Below are 22,472 nucleotides of genomic sequence, written 5' to 3'. Positions count from 1 at the left end.
AAAGTTTCAAGACCATGTAGGATTTTAATGAGGGGCTGGGAATGCCTAGTTGAAGAGGGCAAAACAGCTATATTGAGTTGATGAACATCAATGACTAGATGATGAACAGAGAACATGAACAACTAGAAAAGGAAGCTGATCTGCAAGGACAAACAGATCAACCTGCTCTTGCAATGATGATGCGTGTGCTACTCCAAAAACAAAGTAGAGTTTTGTTCTAGTGAGGGTGCCGATCTGCAAAAGAGATTAGATAAACCTGCTCTGGCAATGACGACACTGTGGCCCATTCCAACAATAGTGCAGAGCTTTGGTTGGGCAAGAATGTGGATCTTTGTTCTCTGATGATGAGGTTTCTCCATTCGCCAACAAGGATTTCTACAAATGATGGCAGCAGTCGCACACTCTTTCTTTGTTCCGTGTGGCAGCACAGATATTTTTTTTTTTTTTTTTTTATATTGCAAAAGAAACATATTAAGAAAGAACTAGGAAAGGACAAGAGATCCTCATAGCAAGGAAAACAAAAAATTACAAATAATAATAATAATAATAATAATAATAAATCAAAAATAAGATAAAACGGCAGAAAATTGAAGTAGTAAACCCTAAATAAGAAAACCCCTATTTAAACCCTTCATAATTGATAGAGCTCTGCAATGTTGCTAATTCACACAGAGGTTTATTCACTTCTTTTAGTTCCTTCCAATTGAACTTCATTTCCTCCAGGACCAGCCAAACACAATCCCATTCCATCCAAAAGATTTTGGGCAGCAACATCCTGCTCACAGATCTTCCCCACAGGAGTAGGAAAAGTCCTATTCTTATACTTATTACTCAGCCAAATTCTCACTGAGACTCCACTTCTCAAGAATAGATACATTCTCTAGACCTTCAAGCTGAGAAGGGGGCACATAAGAAATATCCCCCCAGTACATCAGAAAAATCGGAAGCATAATCCAAATTTTCATTAATCTCACCCAACAATAAACCACTATCACAAGAAAAGTCACTATCAAATTCACTATCCCTTCCCAATATACAACCACCCCCCCCCCCCCCCCCCAAAAAAATAAAAAATAAAAAATTTCTCTTCTACAAATTCGCCTCCCTGCATATTTGAGTTCATGCAATTTTTTACAAGCATATCTTTCTAATCTATCCCCTCTTCTGATCAAAGCACATACACCTTCATAACCATATCTGTCTTACATTTATTCCATTCTCTGAATTCCCAGAAATGCTTTCCTAGACACTAACCACTGCTAAAACTCAGCATGGTCTCCTCCATGTGATTGATTTTTCTACTCCATCTGACAGATTTACCACTTTTATGTCATTGGCTAAAAACTCCCTTCTCAAACCATTATTCCCTTCCAAAATATTCTGCTCAAGCTTTCCTCTCAATTCTTGGTTTTTGCTGTAAGAATCTCCTTGGGCCTTGCTGCCTGACCCATGCTAAAAGAAAACTTTCTGGCCCTTGTTAGAAAGTAAATCAGACCCTTGGTTTTAATACCTGGCTCTTGGGCTTTTGACAAAAACAGTTGAAGAATGGGTTTGATCCTTAGATTGGCCCATCTCATAATGGGATGAATTGATCTCTTTCCAGTAAAGAGGAATTAGCTGATTGCTCTTTTTCTAGCTGCAAACAGAACTAATTGTCTCCCAACATATTTCTCAGTCAGGTAAAGAGACTGCACCTGCTTCAGAGGGAAAGAATTGAGTGAATCCATGGGCTGCCTGTTCGAATTATTAAATAGGCATTGGACCTGTTTGCGAGGATTTTTTTTTTTACCTGAATCCATGGGCAGCTCATTGAAATCATTCAGTGGGCTTTGGGCCTAATTTCTAACCGGAAAATCTTGCAAAGCCTGAGATGTGTATAGGGCCTGCTCCAGAGAATATACTTTAGTTGAAACCATGAGCTGCCCATTTAGTTCAGTTGGATCTAGCCCAACAGCATCCATCATCCATGTTCAAATTTAATGTGCATAATACCAGCCCACTCAACTCCAAGCCTACTCCATTGCTGGACTCCCGGACTCTAGCCCTCTACCCAGCACAAACCTTGGCTGCAACAAAGTCCTCAAGACTAGGAAATGCCTCGACATCCATAAGAGACGAACCACACCTCCACAGGTGCTGCAACGTCACCCACCCTGATAGACCTTTGGCAAAGACTATCCCTCCAAGGTATCCTTCCAAACCCGTTGATCATTTGGTTGCAGAGACTCATTGCCAACAAACCTCCCTTGCAACCATTTCCATACGCAGATCGAAGGTCTTGCTTTTATCCGCACCACACTGACTCAAGAAGATTCTCCTCCATACCTTCCTTCAGTCAGAGACATAGAAAGAGAAGAGGAAGGCACACACAAGAGAGAGTGAGAGTGAGAGTCATTTTTCTTCTTGCAATTGTCCCTTTGTTGTTGTTGTAATTGTCCATTCATTCTTCATGGCAGCACCACTTTTTTTTTATTGCACCTGTAAATGATGGCAGGAAGTGGTTGAGGGCTGCAGATGTTGGTGTTGAATGGTGATGGTGGTCAAGATGGCAAGGCAATTTAAGTTAAAATCGTAAACCCAAAATGTTTGAGTTGAACGTTACAGATAACCTGTCAAAGCCATGGTAATTTGAGTTAAATTGCAAGCCATATAATAACCACTGACAGTCCTGTCAGACCAGATTCTTTTCTGACACCACTTGATGAAGGGCCAATTTCCAATACAAAGTAACTAGAATTCAACCTTCCCTAAAACTAATACAGAGAGGCCTTATATAAAGCTAAATAAACTTAAATATTAGTTTCTTAGATAAAAAATGCCCTACAATATAAAGGAAATATTTTAGAATCCTATAGATAGAAATAAAGAAAACGACAATAAAATATAAATTACAAAAAGACTATTAATCTTGCTTCATACTGCATCAGAGAGAAAAAAAAAAAAAAAGGCGAAGGGAAGAACATGGAAGTGGCCAATCAACTGCCTCAGGAGGGGTGGTCAACTAGCCAATGTATTTGCACGAAATCAAGAGGTGTGTCCTGAACAGTCAACCATCTTGAGTGGCACAAGAAATGCCTTAGGGGGAGCAGTTGATGCCTTAAGGTGGTTGATGACCAGGTTATTGAGCAACTAGACGACATGTGCAGAAGGCAACAACTTGGGGAGCACGGTAAGCTTTTGTGAAGCCTATTAATAGGTATGAGGAGATTTGATAGCTTTTGCACAAGTAAAGGGCTTGGCACTACACTAAATAGAAACTGCATGGCATTAAACTGCACTGCAAGATTAGGCTTTATGAGGACTTAAGAGATTTACAACTGACTAAAACGTTTACCCATTGAAGTGAACCATTTTTGTATGGGTCGCGGACAAAGGCCATGAGACAGCCAAACCACAATTGCTTAGTGTTATCATGTTCTTATTATTATTATTATTTTTTAATGCTTTTTCTGCAGTTGCTGCAATGGCACAAATAAAAAAACAACAATAAAAAGAGAGAGAGGAGAATGTAATGCACAAAATAAGATATGTCCCTCAATCGAATGTGGAACAGATATAAGTCGCATCATTCAGGCAACAGACGTTGACCAGTTGCAGGGAAAGCAGCTCTTCAAAATCATAGGAACATGAGACAGTCAAACCACAATTGCTTAGTGCTTATTTTCTTTATTTTTTATTTTGATGCTTTTGCTGACATTTGCTACAATGGTACAAATGAAAAAGAGAGATTGTAATGCGCAAAATAAGAGAATATGTCCTTCAGGTAAATGTGGAACACATATAACCGCATCAATTGTGATTAGTTTTAGTTTTTTTGTCACATCCATCAGGCAACAGATGTTGACTAGTTGCTGGGAAAGCAGTTCTTCAAAATCATAGGAACACTATATTCATGATAGTAAATGCACATATTGACAAATCTCTAGTATAACAGATTTAAAATGTCAGGAAATAACTTTCTCAATGACCACATACCATTAAAGGGCAGCTACCCTCCTTGAATAAAGTTAGTGCTTCTGTACGTGCATGTTGTGCTTTGTCACCATGTATGGAAACAGCTTTCCAACCCCTGGAAGCACATAAAAAGTAGGGAGAAAGGAACATGTCAAAATCCATCTTAAACATATTCAATAGCAAGAACTAATAAGAATATCAAGTGTCAACTACATCTTCAGCAATGACTGGACATTCTAAAACAGCTAAACCATGCTGCATAAACACGGACAAGAACACTTGCCAACATGTCACAAAACAGTCAGATTGTAAAATTTGGAAAAGAAAACAATGACACTTGAAAGTAAAAGACTCATAATGTGGCCCAGGGGCAAGACATGATGTACAGAGCCCAAAGACTCATAATGTTGGTTTCCAACACAATCCTAACAACATCTTTCCTTTCAAAAGTGTCTTTCCTCCAAGGGTGTATTGGGTAGGAAGTGCCATGCACGAAACCATAAGTGAATGTGAAACTGAACAAGACACTACCTTCGTTGCAGCATATTTTCAACACGACTTGCTTCCTTCTTGTACAAAACAAAAACCAATACCCTGTTCCTGCTCAGGTTATTTATGCATCAGTAAGCATGTGATACAATCAGATTAAACAAATGATCAGGTAATACGTATGCTTTTTTTTCCTTTTTCAATCTTTTACAACACCAAAATATTCAGCATATTCAAGGTCAATGTGTGGGGCGGGGGGTGGGGTTGGAGGGGAGAGTCAAAATAATACATTTACAATTAAATGAGCAGCATTTTAATACAGCAGTTAGTGTGGGCAAAAGATAGACCCAGAATTTGCATAGAGAAGTTCTACAACCGAACCCTTCAGTTCTCTACTTCACAATTTCAGCAAAATCACAAGTGCTGGTAAAGCATCCATCAAGATTCACAGAAACTCTGTAATAAATCTCAAAAGATAATCAGCAATAGATACCTTTGATCCTTGTGGTATTTTCCTAGCAAATTTATCAGACGTTCATCACGTGATCGATCATCCAAGACCTAAAAATAAAAATGATAGCAAAATAAAATATCTGCACGTGTAATGAATACATCTAATATTTATATACGTCATTCATCAGCCAGATTGATGACTAACCACACCTCCACAATCTGCATAACATCATGGTTGGCAGCTAAATCTTCTGAACCCACAACCACCTGAAATAAAGATCATCATTTGGAAAGAGGAAAACAAGAAAATATTGAAAGGCTGTTATTATATACTAAATTCACACCTTAACTGGGTTTGGATCCATGAATTCTTGAGCTAATTGATGAACTGGCAAAGGCCAAGTTGCACTGAACATTACCATTTGACGATCTGCACAATTTTAGGAGTTTCTAATCAAGAGAGAGGTTCCAGAAATTTGGAAAACATTCTGGCATTAGAATAGCTACAAGTGACTCCACCGATATAAGAACAAAAACAAAAAATAAGGACATATTTTATTGTGGGTGGTGTTAATGGTTATTTAGTCATTTAGCATTATCATTATGTGTTAGAGTGATGGTATTATGGTCAATGGGGTATTGTACTGGACATATATTATAAATGGAGGGACAGACCTATAATTGAAGTTAGGTCTATAATTGAAGTTAGGTCTTCCATTTTACCCAATCATTCAACATGGTATCAAGCATGATTCTGAAACCTAAACCCTAATTGTTACAACCACCATCAAAACCAAAGCCTAAAACATTAAATCCACTGCATGTCTACCATCATAGAAGAATTTTCAGCAACACTTTAGCCCCAGAAAACAGCCAGCAGCTGCCGGACATCAGACCAGTAGCTGGAGATTTCCTGTGCGACACTGCCAGTTCAAGAACACAAAATCTACTATAGATTTTGCAGAAACAATACCATAGTCACCCACATACACTGCCAATCTGTCCCCCACTGAAATCCCATCTCCAGGCAGTGTCCCATGCGCCCTCACATGCTGATGTGTGAAGCTACTTTCGGGCATGTTTTTACCTGAATTCACCCAGCAGTGCTTGAATCCCTCTAGAAACATATTAATGGAGTTTTTCGTGATGTTTTTTGTACAAAGATCTCACCTTTTCTAATTGCTTGGGTGCAGCACCTGAGGAATCGTTGTTTGATGCCTTATTGAAGCTGTTGTCAATGGTTATTGGGTTTACCGGGCTTCAAACAGTGGGATTTGCTGTGTTTTTTATTCATTATTCTAATTCCTTCCATACACCAAAATATCAAGCTGTTGGGCATGTGTTTTACTCAAAGATCCAATCTTTGTTACCATGCACTCGTGGTAATTCATTAGTCATTGTCCTGTGTTTGTAAATGTCATTGGTGACTCTCTTGGAGCAGTCATAGTGTTCTTAAGCTGCTTTTGAGAGACTGTGGCAGTGTTAAGTTTGTTGGTGATTTGTTCGTGGTAGTTTCGGTGGTTCACCTCTTTAACTGTTTTAGTAATGTGTGTTGGTTTCCTGCAGTGTTTCATAAGTTGTTTTTGTGAGGCTGTGGCAGTGTTATATAAGTTTATAGGTAATTTGTCCATGGTGATTTCGGTGGTTCCCCTCTCCAATTGCTCCAGTGCTTTGTGTTGGTTTCTTGGGGCTGCATCTGAGTTTCTTGGTGCTGTGGTAGCCTTGTTTTGATTTACTTGTGACTCATTCCTGGTGGGTCACTTTGTTCATGGTTGTTCCGATTGTTCCAGCAATTAATCTCGTTATCATTGGTCTAAGTTTGTGAGTGTTGGGATGGAGTTTGCAAATCCCAAAAGTATGGTTCCCTCATTAGTCACTTGTTTGAGTGGACTGCATACTGTGACTATATCAGAGGACGATAATTCTAGGTTTCTACAGTACCAATCGTCTCAAGCAGCATCTTATCAATGCATCTTTTGCCTAGAAAGGTAATCCTACAATCTGTACGTCATCTAGTATCTTTCCCACTAGCCCTTAGGTTATCAATGTTGTTTCCATTGATCATATAACAGGTGCAATCAACTTCTTTTTTGTCCTCCAATATCCTAAAAATCTACCTCAACTCAAGTTACCCTTGCTGATGGGTTCAGTATTGCTGTTAAGGGGATAGGAACAATAAATCCTACTCCTTCCATCTCTCTTTCTTTTGTTTTGTACATTCCTAAATTCCCTTTCAATCTATGTCAATTATATGCTTACAAAGTTGTTAAATTGTTCTATCACTTTCTTTCTTGATTTTGCAGTTATTTAAGATCTGAATACGAGGAAGACAATTGGCACAAGAGGTGAGGCTTCTGGACTTTACTGCTTTGAGTCGCTTTCCCTCCCATTGCCTGCACAGCCACAGCTACACCACTTCAAATCCACTGTTGCCTTAGTCATCCGTCCTTGGACAAGTTGAAATAGATAGTTTCTACATTGAGTTCTATGTTTAGTCTTGAGTGCGAGTCTTGCCAATTGGGAAAACATCGTCATGTTCCATTTGCGTCCCAAGTCGACAAATGGGTGGTTAGTCCTTTCATGCTAGTCCATTCCGATATTTAGGGTCCTAGTCGTGTGAGGTCGAAGTTGGGTTTCGATAATTTATTACATTTGTTGATGACTACTCCAAGACTTGGTTATATTTAATGAAAGATCGTTCTGAGTTGTTTAATATCTTTTGTGCCTCCTGTTCTCAAATAAGGCCTCAATTTGATATGCCAGTCCTTATACTTCGTAGTGATAATGCTAAGGAGTACTTTCGTACCCAATTCATTACCTGTATGACTACTTCTTGTATGATTCATCAGTTCTCTTGTGCCCACACTCCACAACAAAATGGAGTTGCAGGGCAGAAAAACAAACATATTCATGAAATCATTTATACTCTATTGTACCAAATGAATGTCCTCAAAGTTTTTTGGAGTGAGGTCGTGCTCACAGCATGCTCCCTCATCAATAAAATGTCATCCTTTGTCCTTGGTGGTAAAATCTCATATTCAGTTATCTTCCCAAAGATCCTTTGTTCTCCCTTCTCCTCGTATATATGGTTGTGTGTCCCTTGTTCATCAATTACCCCAAGAACAGATAAGTTGGATCCTCATGCTGTCAAATATATTTTTCTAGGCTATTCCTATACTCAAAAGAGATACCAATGTCATAGCCTACTTTACATCGATTCTTTGTCTCTACTAATATCACCTTTTTTGAATCTACACTATACTACTCTAATTCCTTGAGTTCTATTGACCTTGATGAGTCCTTTCCTCTGCCTTGCCTTCCAAATCCTAACCTATTATCTATTCCCAATCCTCTACATCTTCATCTAATTTGAGTCCTTGTCGCTTGGATCATCCCAATTTGTAGGTATCACACAACAACTCAAGGGAGGAGAGCCACCTCCAGCTCCTACTATTGTGCCTCTAGTTCCCTCATCAGATGATCTTATTTCCCATGATAGTTCCCAAAACAGATGATCCTATTTCCCATGATGTTGATATTCTTATAGCTGTTTGGAAAGGCAAACGCACGTGTACCCAACATCCGATCTCTAATTTTGTTTGTTATGATTTCTTATCACCCTAATATTACTATTTCGTTAATACTCTATCTTATGTTGCTCTTCCAAAATCTATTTATGAAGCCATATCCCATTTTGGGTGGAGGACTGCAATGGTTGAAGAGATGCATGTGCCACATGATAATGATACTTGGGATTTGGTACCTCTTCCTCCTAATAAGTTTTTGGTTGATTGTCATTGGGTGTACAATGTGAAAGTCAATCCTAATGGTTCTGTGAAAGTCAACCCTAATGGTTCGTAGGAACACTACGAAGGATGGCCTCTCTCAAAACTCTCCTCTCTCTCACACACACAAACAGAACTATGGCCCCAACAGAAGTAGACAATGAAAACTCATTCAATTCAGATCGAAGGAAAGACTTTTTGATCTTAGATTGGACAAGGTGGGGGAGAGCCCTTATTTGTTCATGTCAGAGGACAATATTTCTTGGAATAGGTGCTTACGACTTTCCAAAGAGGCTATAATCTGGTTTGCTGATGGTTTATCAATCTTCAGTCGAATGGAAAAAGGGCATCGAAGTGTTCATTTGGGGAACATGCAATATTTGTTGTCAACTAGGCGGACAAAGGTGAGGAAATTTCTTGAGTTAGGATAGGGTGGAAAGGTAAGAACTTCTTTGTGTTCATCCCTGGTGGCGCTAAAAGTAGCGGATGGAGCTTCATAGTGGAGAACAATGTTTTGAAAGGCTTAATTGAGGCTCGCCTCAAGGCATGCCTAAAACACCTTGAGGCTTAATCTAAAATACCAAATCTCAAAAAGGCTAATGCATTACACACTAAGGCTTACGCATTTGCACAAAAGGCACGCCTTTTACGCCTTTTTACTTGAGGCTTACGCATTTTGGGAGTGTGATTCTCAAGTAAGATTTAGCTAGAAAATATTAACTCTATTTTTATATTAAAGGAATCCCATAATATGAGTTGATTTCTAAAACTCTTGAACCTCAACCTTTCCAAAACAATTTAGTTGTATCTTAAATCTTGAAAAATAATTTGAACTTTGTAATGTTATAGGTATCTCTTGTCATGATTTACATAACGAATTTAAGTTAGCTATTCTTTTGAATGGCCAACAAGTAGTTTGCAAATTATATTTGACTTTTTTGTACAATATATTTGTGCACCGGGCTGCCCCTTTTTTTTATGTTTAAAAATAAAATCTCAAAAGGCATACGCCCCAACGCCTTAAGGCTTACGCCTCACCTCTTAAAGGTTAGAGCGCCTCGCCTTACGCCTTTGCTTTTTAAAACATTGGCGGAGAAGCATAATATGTGGAGAGCTGTAGGAGCAAATTTATTATTTTGATTCTGTTGTAGGCAAAAGGGAGTCGGTGTTTATTGGCATGATAAATAAGTTGGGGACACTATGAAGAATGTCCTCTCATAAAACTATACTCTCCCACACACACACACACACTATGGCCTCGACAGAAGTAGACGATGAGAACTCGTTTGATTCAGATCGAAGGAAAAGACTTTCAATCTTAGATTGGACAAGGTGAGAGAGGGCCCTTATTTGCTCGTGTTGGAGAACAATATTTTCTCAAAATAGGTGAGTACGGCTTTCCGAAGTGGTTGTAATCTGGTTTTCTAATGGTTTATCAATCTTTCATTGGATGGAAAGGGGAAATCAAAGTGTTCATCTGGCGAACATGCAGTACTGGTTGTCGAATAGGTGGACAAAAGTGGGGAAATTTATTGAGTTAGGATTGGGGTGGAACGGTAAGAACTTCTCTATGCTCATCCCTAGTGGTGCTAAAAGCAGAGGATGGCAAAGCTTTCTGAATGATTTTTGTGTGGTAGCTAAGGAATTTCATACTGAATCTGGAGGCAAAGGTAAAGCAAGTCTTTTGGCTCCCACACCTTGGAGTCAGGTGGTGATGGAAGGGAAGATTACCAAAGGTTAAGGCGGTAAAGTCGGGACCAAGCATGGAATCAGAGCATGGAGTATGGGAAAGACAAAATCTTCTTGCGTAGTGGGGGAGAGTTGTAACTGAAGGAGCCTTGGGCTTCATTACCAGAAACCGCAGCTGTTCAATCTGAGAAGAATGTCCACAGAGTCCAGGTATCTAGGGTTTCAGAAGGAGCTTTGAAGCTAGCAAAGGCGGCTAGGGTTGTGTGCTTGGGAAAGACAAGGAAAGAATATTGGACTGGGAAGTTTGGTTTTCATCTTGGACCTACGCTAGATAATTGAAAAAATGAGGGGTTTATCTTTTAACTAAGCTGGGCCAACTTATTGAACAGGCCCTTAGTCTTGGTAAAAATGTATTGGGCCATTCTTTGGAAACAAAGGAGGTTTCTTCTGAATTGGGTCATTCTCAGATGGGCCACTCCTTAAAACAGGCCCATTGTATGAAAATGCAGACCAGGCCCAAGAGGCTGGTGTAAATGTTCAAGGAACTCTTCAGATCTCAAAAAATGTCCAGGAGGATAATTCCAATGGAGTTTCTAAAGACCAGGGATGTTTGACTTGTTTGACTGGAATGATAGATTTAAAAGAGAGCACTTGCGTGAAGCTGTAATAGAAGGATCTTCTCAGCCGCAGCAGGAGCTACCAGTAATTGGAGGTCAAATTGAGGAAGTTCAGAAGATTCCTGCATTTCAAACCCATAATTCTCCCATTGTGTAGGCAGACAAGGGACTTAACAGGTACACTGTCTTCCAAGCTGAATCCAGGTACAACCCCTACCTTGCAATGCTCAGTTTCTAATCAGATTCTTGATGGCCAAGAGGGTTTGCCATCTTCATTAGAAAGAAGCAACTGTATTGAAAGGGTTAGAGGGAAAGAGACAATGAAGGAAAGTCTTGTTTCAAACAATTCTGAAGTTTTGGTCAATGATTGTGTTCTGGAGCAAGAGGATGCTGCAGCAAAGGTTTAAAAAGGTGATGGTCTTTTGGGTAGGATATCTGATGCCTCAGACCTCAAGGCAAAGGGATCTAAGAGTCCCGAGGTTTATACTCCTTAAATATTGCACAGATGGGTGCAGATATGAAAATTTCATTGTCCGAAAAAGAGAGAGAGCACTCTGGTGAGGCAGTGCCAAAGATTTTAAAGAGGAATTTAGTAGGAGAGTTAGTTATTCTGGAAGACATAAATGCCAAGAAAAAGATGGACAATTCTTGTGATGGGATTAACAAAGGAAGGAAGGCAATGAAATGGGGGGATTCATCAAATAATGAAAGTGATTGTCTTAGTGAATTTGATTGTGGTGGGGGTTTACTGTGATGGTGTAAAAACAGAGCTAAAAAGGGTCAAAGGGAGTTAGCTAACTTGAAGGGAAAGGATTGAAACGGGCTTTCCTTGTTTAATTATTACTTTTTCTTTCTTAATTTTTTTCATCTTTTTTTTTTTTTAGGCTCAACTTCTTGTCCTATTTCACTGTAACTTCTCTTTCTCTATCTAATATACCTTCTTTTATTATTAAAAGAAAAAAAAAAGTGAGTTGGCAACAGCCCCTTGTAAACACTCTTCCACACATCTATGGGCTGCCCAAGGAAATCAATCTGCAGGTCAGTTCTTGCCACAACTCCTGTTGATAGAGGTTTTGGAGTGCAACTTTTGAAAGGAATGGTCTGGATGGGGTCATGGAAGCTTTTTCAACCATCTCAGTTTCTATATGGAAACATTGGATTTGCAAAGGGGGAATGGAGGCTCACATCAGCAGGCAATTCTAAGGCTGACTCTTATCACAAGGAGACTGACAAGAAGAATATGAGCAAAGGCAGTCCAATTTCCTCCAAAAAATTTGTTGAAAAGTTGCGAGTCTCAGCAGAAAGCTTCTTCAATTGAGATAAAACAGCGGAGAATCTTAACTATCAACATGTTTTTGAGGGGAAAGATAATGATAAAAAAATTAAAAAATAAATAAAAAATAAAACATATGTAATCCATGAATGGAACAAAAAAAATTAGTTCATCATATTCTCCATTTTAAAGGACCGAGGGAGTTCTGAAAATTCGGTATTCTGATGACGGGTTTGTCTAAGGCAGTCACAGAATCGGATTTTCATGAGTTTATGGGATTCACTAGGATTCAGTGCTTGTCCAGTGAAGAAGAAAGATAGTACACTAATCCCTCATCGAGATCAGAGGTAGTCAGCTAAGTGTCTTTTGTTTTTTCTATGTAAGAGGATAATTAATTGCTTCCTATTTTGTTGTTTTTTGGATATTTAAATGGGTTACATGGGTTTACACCCATTAATCTCTCTTTTAATTATCCCAAGGAAAGAACTAATACTTGACTGAAGGCCTACATTTTTAATCTTAACAATCCCTCAGCCTCAACATTCATTAGGAAAACAAAAAAAAAATGGCCAACATAACCTAGAGACAACTTTCGGATAAGTCTTGAAATACGTTAAAGACAACTGTTGAGCAACTATCTTATACCTCAACCCACACAATCATTAAATTAAAAGAAAATTGTGCCAAATTAATAGTTAAAAACTACGTGTAACTGCATCCAAAATATGATAACAGTGAAAATAAACATCATCAACAAATCACCTGGTGCTATTAATTATATTCCGACAGGAATGAGCGAGGAGAAGAAAAGAAAGATGCAAAAAAAGAATATAAAAATAAGTATAATACAAGTTCATGCCACGTACCAGAGCATGTCTGGCTCAATATAGAGCGTACTTCAGGTTCAAATCCCATGTCAAGCATTCGATCAGCTTCATCTAATACCTACAGAAAAGGATCCTAACTTCTTTACATTTTTCATGAAAGCGTAAATTGCTACCTATGCATTCACTTTACAGACAAGTAAAAAATAATTATAAGGGATAAAAATTGAAGAATTTGGTGATGTCTATGCTGTGAAATCTTTGTAGGCATTGTATACTCATTAGGAGGAAAACTCACCCTGTTTGGCTCATGAATTCATTGTTCAAATGATTTAGAAATCGCAAAGAACTTTCACTAGCCAAAGATTTTTAAGCACCAACAATGTGAAAATGTAACACCCAATGCACAAGGCTCCCACACCACTGGGGTCCAGCAAGGGCATGGTGTAAGCAGTCTTATCCACACATTTAGAGAGAATTTTCTGCAATGTGAACCTCTGACCTTAAGGTCTGGATATAAACGCCCTTATTGTTGAGTCATGGCTCGTCCCCAGCACCAACAATGTAATAAAGAGAAAATTCTAACACCCTTTTTTCATTACAATTATAGTGTATTAAGAATGTAATTTCCCTAAAATTTCAATATTAAGATGCTAGTAATCCAGTAATAAAGCCAATCAATGTTACAGGAATATTCAAAGCATCAAGGAAGAAAGAATGAACAGCTACTCTGGCAATGGATATAGCTAAAAGAGGAGACACATTCTAAATGGATTCTTCAACAACATATTTTATCAAACCAACTCCCATGTGATGACCTAGAAAGAAGTAGGATCATAATGAAGAATAGAAGGATAATACAGCTGAAAAAAAAGCAATAGAAGAAGGAGCATCCCTCCAACCACAAATCTTCCCCAAACCTGATCCAACAGCCATATTCCACATTTGACAAAAAGCAAGAACAAACAAGAAAATCAGTGAACCAAGTTTTGGAGGAATTTCATGGGAAACCCTAGAGCCATCATTATAATTCCAACCATTCTTCTAGAAACCACATTTACTTTTATCACCATATACCAAAGGTGAGAAGCAACAGAATTTAGTTATCTTCCAAAGTTTAAGTCTTCAAAAAGAGCACGTGATACAGGGGCAGCATAAAGGTTCTGCAGTCAGAGAGAAATTAGAAGAGAGGAAGGAAGGGGAAGGGAAGAATGAGGAGATACCAGGGGGAAAACTCAAGTTCAATTCAATTCAAATTCATCAACTGCTGCCTACAACATGGCTCTCACACACTATTTATAAGAAAGTCTCTTCACATGAAACTACACACAAACCCCAAAAATTAAATTACATTACAAACATACCCCTAGGATACACAAATACTACAAACAAGCCCACAAAATACACATAATCCAATACTAATTAAACTAAACAAATAATATACTAATTAAACCCAACAATTCCTTCTTCTTAGTTGTTCTCCAGTAAGGATATTCCCAATGTTTTGCTTCTTGTCCCACATCAGCACGCCTCTATACTTACAAAGAAGTGGTATTAAAGCAACCAATTGAAAGGATTGCCATGAAGACTACCAAAATTTAACCATAAACGGAGCTGCCACCTAGGCAAAAATATTCTCAATTGACCATCTACAAACCCACAAAAAAATTAAGACCCATCATTAAAGAAAGGCAATAGGAATCCTTGATTAAGAGAGACGATTTCTTTCTCACAGAACCACTTTTGATGATCTTGGATAAAACGAAAGTGCACAAAACATTCATCATTTTGCTTAATAGTCGGAAGCCAACACACAACAGCCATGGGCCAATTCATTTGGAAAGCATTCATATTTCTACCCTGTGGGCTGTGTAGGGGGGCAAAAACAGAGAAACACATGTATTTATAAGGAGTGGAGAACTCTACCCAGTACCCACATTATGCAATGTCACGACTCTCGAGCATGTTATCAGGGTGATCTCACTGTGTAATTTTTCAGGTCCTTAAAATTTTAATACTATAAATCCATTTGAAAAAACAAAAAACAATTAATACCCTTTTAAGCTTTGCGTATTATTCATGAACTACCATTTTTACATGTCTATCAATTTCAATTAACATATTTTTCATTTACTTTTTTTGATAAGTAATAAGTTTATTGATAACAAAAATGAACACCAATTACACAAGGAGTGTACATGGGGTAAACAAATCAAAAACAGAAATTACAAGAATCTAGTAAATCAAAAACAGAAGCATATGATTGGTTTCGCAAAGCAGCCAACCAATCCATCAAAGTTGTAAAGAAAAATAGCTTCAGGTCCAAAATGATCTTTCCTTATCTTCAAAACACCTACTATTTCACTCCCTCCAAAGACACCACATTAAACAATGAGGAACCATCAACCAAATAAACCCATTTCCAACATGCTAGAAGTCCCACTACAGATTGTGGCATAACCCAGCTCACTCCAAACAAACCAAATACCATAACGCACAAGTCCATTGTAACCGGACAATGAATAAAAAGATGATCAACCATCTCATTATTACACTTGCACATGTAGCACCAATCCAATATCCAAACCTTTCTTTTTCGTAAATTGTCAATCGTCAAGCATTTCCTTAAAGCAGCAGTCCAAACGAAAAAAGCTACTCTAGATGGAATTTTCTGATTCCAAATACTTTTCCAAGGAAAGCCACAATCTTTGGAGCCCATTAAAATACCATAATAACCTTTAACCAAGAAGCCCTTCTCTCTATCAGATTTCCAGCACATCTTATCCTCACCAGACCCCTTCACCGAAGCAACATATATGGTATCCATAAAACCAGCCTAGGCCTCTAATTCCCGAAGATGCATACCCCTAAAGAAACTTACATCCCAAAACAAGACTCCATTATCAAACTTCATAAGCTCAGCCATGCTAGCTTCTTTATCTCAGCAAAATCTATACAAATCAGGATAGCTGACTGCATGAGACGTCTCACCACACCAATGGTCTTGCCAAAATTTCACCTTAGACCCATTTCCAATATCATATAGAACGTGGCAAGAAAAAGAAGACCATTCCTGACTAATATTTTTCCACAAGCCAACACCATGTGGACCATTAACAGGCCTAGTACACCAACTACCCCATTCACAGCTGTATTTCACCTCTATCACTTGCCTCCAAAGAGCAGCCTTCTCCATCCCAAATCTCCATAACCACTTCCCAAGCAAAGCTTCATTAAACTGTCTTACCTTCCTTATCCCCAAACCACCTGAAGAAATGGGATAGCAAACAGTATCCCATTTAACCAAATGGAATTTTGGTTCATCACCAATGCACCCCATAAAAAATTCCTTTGAAGTTTCTCAATACGGTTAGCCACAGCAGCAGGAATAGGAAATAAAGATAGAAAGTAAGTAGGTAAATTAGATAGAGTGCTTTTAATTAACATGACTCTACCTCCCTTAGATAAGTACAAACATTTCCACCCTGACAACCTTCGTTCTATCTTCTCCAAAATTGGGTTCCATATTGTCTTATCCTTGAATTTGGCTCCCAAAGGAAGACCCAAATATTTCATAGGAAGATTACCTTGTTTACAGCCAACGACGTGCAAGAATAAGTCAAAATTAAACACCGTACCAACAGGAACCAACTCTGACTTGCCCAAATTTATCTTTAAACCAGAGACCGCCTCAAACCACAAAAGTATCACACGGAGAAACAAAATCTGATCCAGATCAGAGTCACAAAAAAATAGAGTGTCGTCCGCAAAGAGAAGATGAGGCACCACCAAAGCTCTTCCCTCTATACGTCCCACACCAAAGCCTTACATGTGACCATCATGGACAGCTTTATCCAACATTCTCCCCAGGGCTTCCATAACCAAGACAAACAACAAAGGAGATAATGGGTCACCTTGTCTCAACCCCCTAGAGCTCTCAAAAAAACCACAAGGAGTGCCATTTATCAAAATGGAGAAACGAACTGTAGATATACAAAAGAAAATCCACCGCCTCTATTTTGCAAAGAACCCACCTTGTTCTAGTAACTGCATAAGAAAACCCCAATTTAAATGATCAAACGCCTTCTCAACATCGAATTTGCAAAGAAGCCCTAGCATCCCATTTTTCAATCTACCATCAAGGCATTCATTAGCAATAAGTACAGGGTGAAGAATCTGCCTGTTCCTCACAAAAGCATTCTGAGAAGTTGAAATTATATCTTCCATATTCTGGTGGCTAAGACTTTAGCAATGATCTTATAACCCCCCCCCCCCCCCCCCCAACAACAAGACTAATAGGGCGAAAATCCTTTACTTCAATTGCTTCATTTTTTTTAGGGATGAGAGTGATGAAAGTAGCATTCAGGCTTTTCTCAAACTGACCTTTATCAAAAAAATGATGGAACACAGCCATAAGATCAGGTTTGAGAATCCCCCAACAAGCTTGGAAGAAAGCCATTGTAAATCCATCTGGTCCAGGCGATTTATCACCATTAAAATTTTGTATGACATCAAAAATTTCCGCCTCCTCAAATGGTCTATCTAGCCAATCTGCATTATCACCGGATATTCTTGGGAATACTAAGACTTCTGGGAATGATCGACTAACTTGTTGCTCAGAGTATAAATTCATGAAAAATTGAGTGATGTAATCAACAATCATACCTTGATCAGAAGACAAGGGACCATAAACCACAAGGCTCTCAATACCATTATTTCTTCTATTAGAATTAGCCATTCTATGGAAAAATTTGGTATTTGCATCCCCTCCTTCAAATGTAGCACCCTAGACTTCTGCCTCCAACTAATCTCTTCTAAAAGAGTGAGCTTTTCAATATCAGTGCGGAGAGTAGCTTGTTCTAACTTTTCCTCAGCTATTAAAAGATGAGTTTCCTCTTGAACATCCAAGTCATTCAATTTGTTCCAAAGTTGTTGTATCTTAACAGTGACATTCCCAAATTCCGCCTCGTTCCACTTTTTTAAATCCAACTTCAAAGCTGCCAATTTTTTAGCTAGTATGAAACTAGGATTTGCTTGGAACGAATAGGATGCCCACCACTCCTTCACTTTATCAACAAAGTTCTCCACCCTCAACCACATATTTTCAAAGCGAAAAGGAGTTCTACCTCTTTGTTGACTTCCCCCCCCCCCCCAACAGAATTGGGTAGTGATCAGAAAGTATCTTGGACAGTCTTCTCTGTGAAAATTAAGTGAAGTGATCCGCCAAGAACAGAGAGAAAAGAAACCGATCTATTCTAGAAGCGGAGGAAGAGTTGGACCATGTGTAAAGGCCTCCTTCCATAGATATATCCATCAGCCCATGAAATGAGATAAAATCCAAAAATTCATGCATAGCCCAAGTATAACTTACAGCCCCTAGTCTTTCTGATGGGAAGCAGATTATATTAAAATCACCACCTAGCCACCATGGAGAATCCCACCAATTAATCAGCCTTGACAGCTCCTCCCACATTTTCCTATGCCTCTTGTTCAAATTTGGCCCATAAACACCTGTGAAAGCCCACTCAAATTTATCACCGACATTTTTAAATTTGCATGAAACAGAAAAATACCCCACTGCTTCCTCCACCTTTTCCACTACACCCTTCGATCCCACATCAGGACAATACCTCCAAAAGCACCTTCTAAACCCAAGTACAACCAATCCACATATGGACAACTCCATATACTTCGGACAATTCTTCTAGTAATCCATTCAAATTTAGTCTCTTGCAAACATAAAATATCAGGTTTCCATGTACGCAACAAATTATGAATCTGAAGCCTCTTCTCAACCTCATTCAATCCTCTGACATTCAATGAAGGTATCTTCAAATTCATTTAGAAACAAAGAGAGCCCGCTCCCTATTAAAACCACTGCGTCTAGATGAAGTAGAACCATAATTAACTGAACTGAATAAACCTTTCAGCTCTCTTAAACCTTTCGCACCAATTCTCTTCAAGTGACGTGCATTTTTTTCCAAAGTAGCCCTACAGTGTAATTCAGCCTCAACAGCCAGCAAAAAAGTGGTTACTTGATTTTCCAAACCTTGTAAGGACATGCCCAGGAATTTTTCAAACCCTTTAAATCTTCTTTGGAACCACTCGGAATAAGGTACTTCCCTCACTGGGCTCTCCACATCGACAACTTCCTGTCCTTCCATAGTCGAGGGTAAAGAATAAGCTAGTGGTTCCACTGCTAAGGGTGACAAACCCCTTTCGTTAGGTAGCTCAGCAACCTCTGTATCGTTGTCCGAGGCCCAATCCTCCACAAGTACATCATTCCCATAAAACTAAGCTAGTAACACCTCCAGAGTATCTGCAAGCTTCAACAGAACCAAGGACAATTGGTTTTGCCCTTCTAAACCCTCTGTGACTTCACTAGATGGCAAAGAAGTCTGAATTGGAACCGCAACTCTTCTTCCATCTCACAGCTCAAGCACCCACTGCTCAAAATTTCCCCACTTCCTGAAAATATTGTCGGAATGTTCTTGAAGAATCAATTGGGTGTCTCGCTGCAAGTTTTCCTCACCATCAGATGTGTTTGCTAACTCACCGGTGCCGAGGCACTCTTTATCGGCCTCATCATAGTCTAAATGCTCCGTATCGGTCTTGTCAAAGCCTACAAGCTGAGTATCGGTCTCATCAGTGCCGATACTGTCAGTCCCGACGTTATCGGAAGACTTCATCGACTAGGCTAGCATCGACGTGCTTCGGTGATCAACTTCAGATTGCTTCGAATCGAGAACCACAACATCGCCCCTTCTCACCAAACTCCCCAAGGCTGAAGATGACGATTCTGGATTCTAGGTCTTATCGTTTTGAAAGGCTTGTGTTGGTTTGGGCCTCCAGATTAAGATGGGCTTCGAATTAGGTATGGGGCTTTGGCTTGAAGGGAGCTTTAGGCTTAAAATTTTTATTGTTTTCCATGATATTCTTTGTACAACCCACTTCCTGAGCTTGAGTAACTTTGGACCATATTACCTCCCATTCTCCATCCAGCCTACCATGCAATCTAAGGCTTGTATTCAAAGATACATAATAGTTTGCGTTACCACTAACGTTTTCAGTAATTTCCACAGAAACATGAGCATTTGATTTTGCTTGTTCCTTCCTAGTACCCAAATCACAACTATCGTGGCTATGATTTCTCAATTTTGAATTTTGAGAATATGGCATTAATTGCTTTCCATTCTTTCTACCATCATCATCTCTCCGACCCCCCTCCACCGATGCCAACAGAAAGGTTTTGGAATTCTCCCTTGTGAGTTTTAAGTGCTGATTGGGATGTTTGTTTGCTGGCTAATGTCTGTTTGCTGGCTAACGTCTCAGAAGCAATGGCTTTCCGTAGATGAAATCCAAACCCTCTCCACCCACTGCCCAGTTTTCCTTCCAGCACCACCAGAAATCCTTTCCGACGGCCATGTATAAGTTCCGAGATCATTAAAAAACAACCATGTGCATTGGATCCCAACTGCAAAATAAATACTTTCTCACCATCTCTGAATGTTCGTGCAAAATTACCAAGAATTACATTGGACATTAGCTCCTCCACAATAGCTAGCAAACGTTTTGCACTCTCTTTGCCCATGCAAACAGATTGGAGAGAGTATCGATTTCGCTCAAAAATGCGTTAACATGAAATAAGAACCACCCTCCCCAACTGAGAATTCAAAAATCTTGGATTCTACGAAAAAGAAAATAGAACCCCCCATTCTTGAGCATTATCAACTTAATCTTCAAACTTTCTCAAAAACTACAAGAACCTTCGGGATTATCATCCTCCGTGAACATGGCGTTGCAGTGATTACCACCTCGACTTTTAGAAACATTGACAGAAACCTTGAAGCTCAGACTGAGAAGAGACCTCGAAGCAGAGAGGTTGTAGGGTATCGAAGAGGGATGAGAGGCTGTACGGAATCGCTGGAGAGAGACAAGTGGTAAGAAGGAGTCGTCGAAGAGAGATGAGTGGTCAGAAGGGGTCGCTGGAGAGAGACGATAGGTCAAAAGGAGTCATTGGAGAGAGGCAAGTGGTCAGAAGGGGTCGATGGAGAGAGACGATAGGTCAGAAGGAGTCGTCGGAGAGAGATGATAGGTCAGAAGGAGTCGTCGGAGAGAGACGAATTTTTTTTCATTTACTATTTATCATCTAGATGGATAAGCAGTATGGCTCTAAATTTGATGTAAGAAATGAGCATAGCCCTAGTAAATTAGGAGAAACTCTTGCAAAAAGTAAGATTATGGAACATTTACGATGATTTGGGCATATAGGCTGTAAAATGTAGAGGGGTAGGCATTCAAAATAACATGATTATGGTAGCCAAGATGGATGTGATGGTCCTCTAACTCTCAGAGGATGTTGTGTTCAATTAAGCAGGGTGATAGAAAAGGATTCATTCGGTCAAACCCAAATTGTTGTTGCTGCTGCAGCTGTTGTTTATTTATTAGATAACAATGCTGGCTTATTTATCACCAATAGCCAGTCATGCATCACTAAGGTTCTCCCCCAAGCTTGCATTGTTTCCATACCAGGCAAAATTAAAAATACCATTAACCACAACAAATGGAACCTTAAAACAATGAATCCAAATTCTGTATTTTTTTTAGGAAGTAAAATTAGTATAACTAAGTCCTGAATTTGTTAATAGCCATCTCTCCCATTAGTTTCACTTATGGTCATAATGACAGTATGTTTTTTGTTTGATAAAAAATACTTGTCTTTGTTTGATAAAAAATAATGTAAGTTTATCATACGCTTAATGACTTTCAGGATCCTTTTAATGAATATAGCAGTTTAACATATTAAAAACAAAAAAAGAGAAAAAATCAGTCTGCTGATTTTGTTGTCAACACAAGTGCAAAAATATGCGTAGTTCTTTCAACATTAAAGTAACTACCTATCAACCATTGAAGAGAAAATAATTATAAAGATATTAAAATCAATACTCACCACAAAAGATACCTCCTTTAGACAGCATATGCCTGCCTCTATTAAATCCTTCAAACGGCCAGGAGTGCCAATAACAATGTCCTGAGCACATAAAGAAAAACATAACTTCGCAAGCAAGCACAAATAAACAACTATAGCACAGGGTTGCAGCAAAAACAAACATCAAACAAAGTGAACATGTTGCTAATTACATAAAAAAAATAAATCTTATGCTGCATTTAGAAACATGGTATTGCAGCCTTGGATGTGAGAATATGGAAGTGCACTGAGTTCTATCCATTTCCAAACAATTCAAAACCAAAAGCCCCACTTCCATTTTCCATGGAAACAAAGAAGAAAAACAACAGCAATGAGAACAGGCTAGTAAAGGTAAAGGTAATTAAATATCTGCATAGACATATTTTTATTCAGGATAGTATCCAATAGTATGTCAGAAAC

The 22,472-nt window shown here is 38.9% G+C and overlaps 1 protein-coding gene across 1 annotated transcript in view; it reads right to left on the bottom strand.

The window, feature by feature from the left end:
- Positions 1-22,472, bottom strand: part of LOC131164520 (DEAD-box ATP-dependent RNA helicase 5) — a 51,837-nt gene that overhangs the window by 14,398 nt on the left and 14,967 nt on the right. The window contains exons 4-10 of the mRNA XM_058121781.1: positions 22,035-22,115; positions 13,127-13,205; positions 5,241-5,326; positions 5,107-5,163; positions 4,937-5,004; positions 4,486-4,554; positions 3,976-4,069 (exon numbers count right to left, since the gene is read on the bottom strand). Coding sequence (XP_057977764.1) covers positions 3,976-4,069; positions 4,486-4,554; positions 4,937-5,004; positions 5,107-5,163; positions 5,241-5,326; positions 13,127-13,205; positions 22,035-22,115 — 534 coding nt within the window. The remainder of the gene's footprint in view (positions 1-3,975; positions 4,070-4,485; positions 4,555-4,936; positions 5,005-5,106; positions 5,164-5,240; positions 5,327-13,126; positions 13,206-22,034; positions 22,116-22,472) is intronic.

This window comes from Malania oleifera, chromosome 9 (genome assembly GCF_029873635.1).
Source record: "Malania oleifera isolate guangnan ecotype guangnan chromosome 9, ASM2987363v1, whole genome shotgun sequence".
Classification (NCBI taxonomy): Eukaryota; Viridiplantae; Streptophyta; class Magnoliopsida; order Santalales; family Ximeniaceae; genus Malania; species Malania oleifera.
Note: the sequence above shows the minus strand (reverse complement) of the source record. Positions and strands in the feature narration are given on the sequence as shown.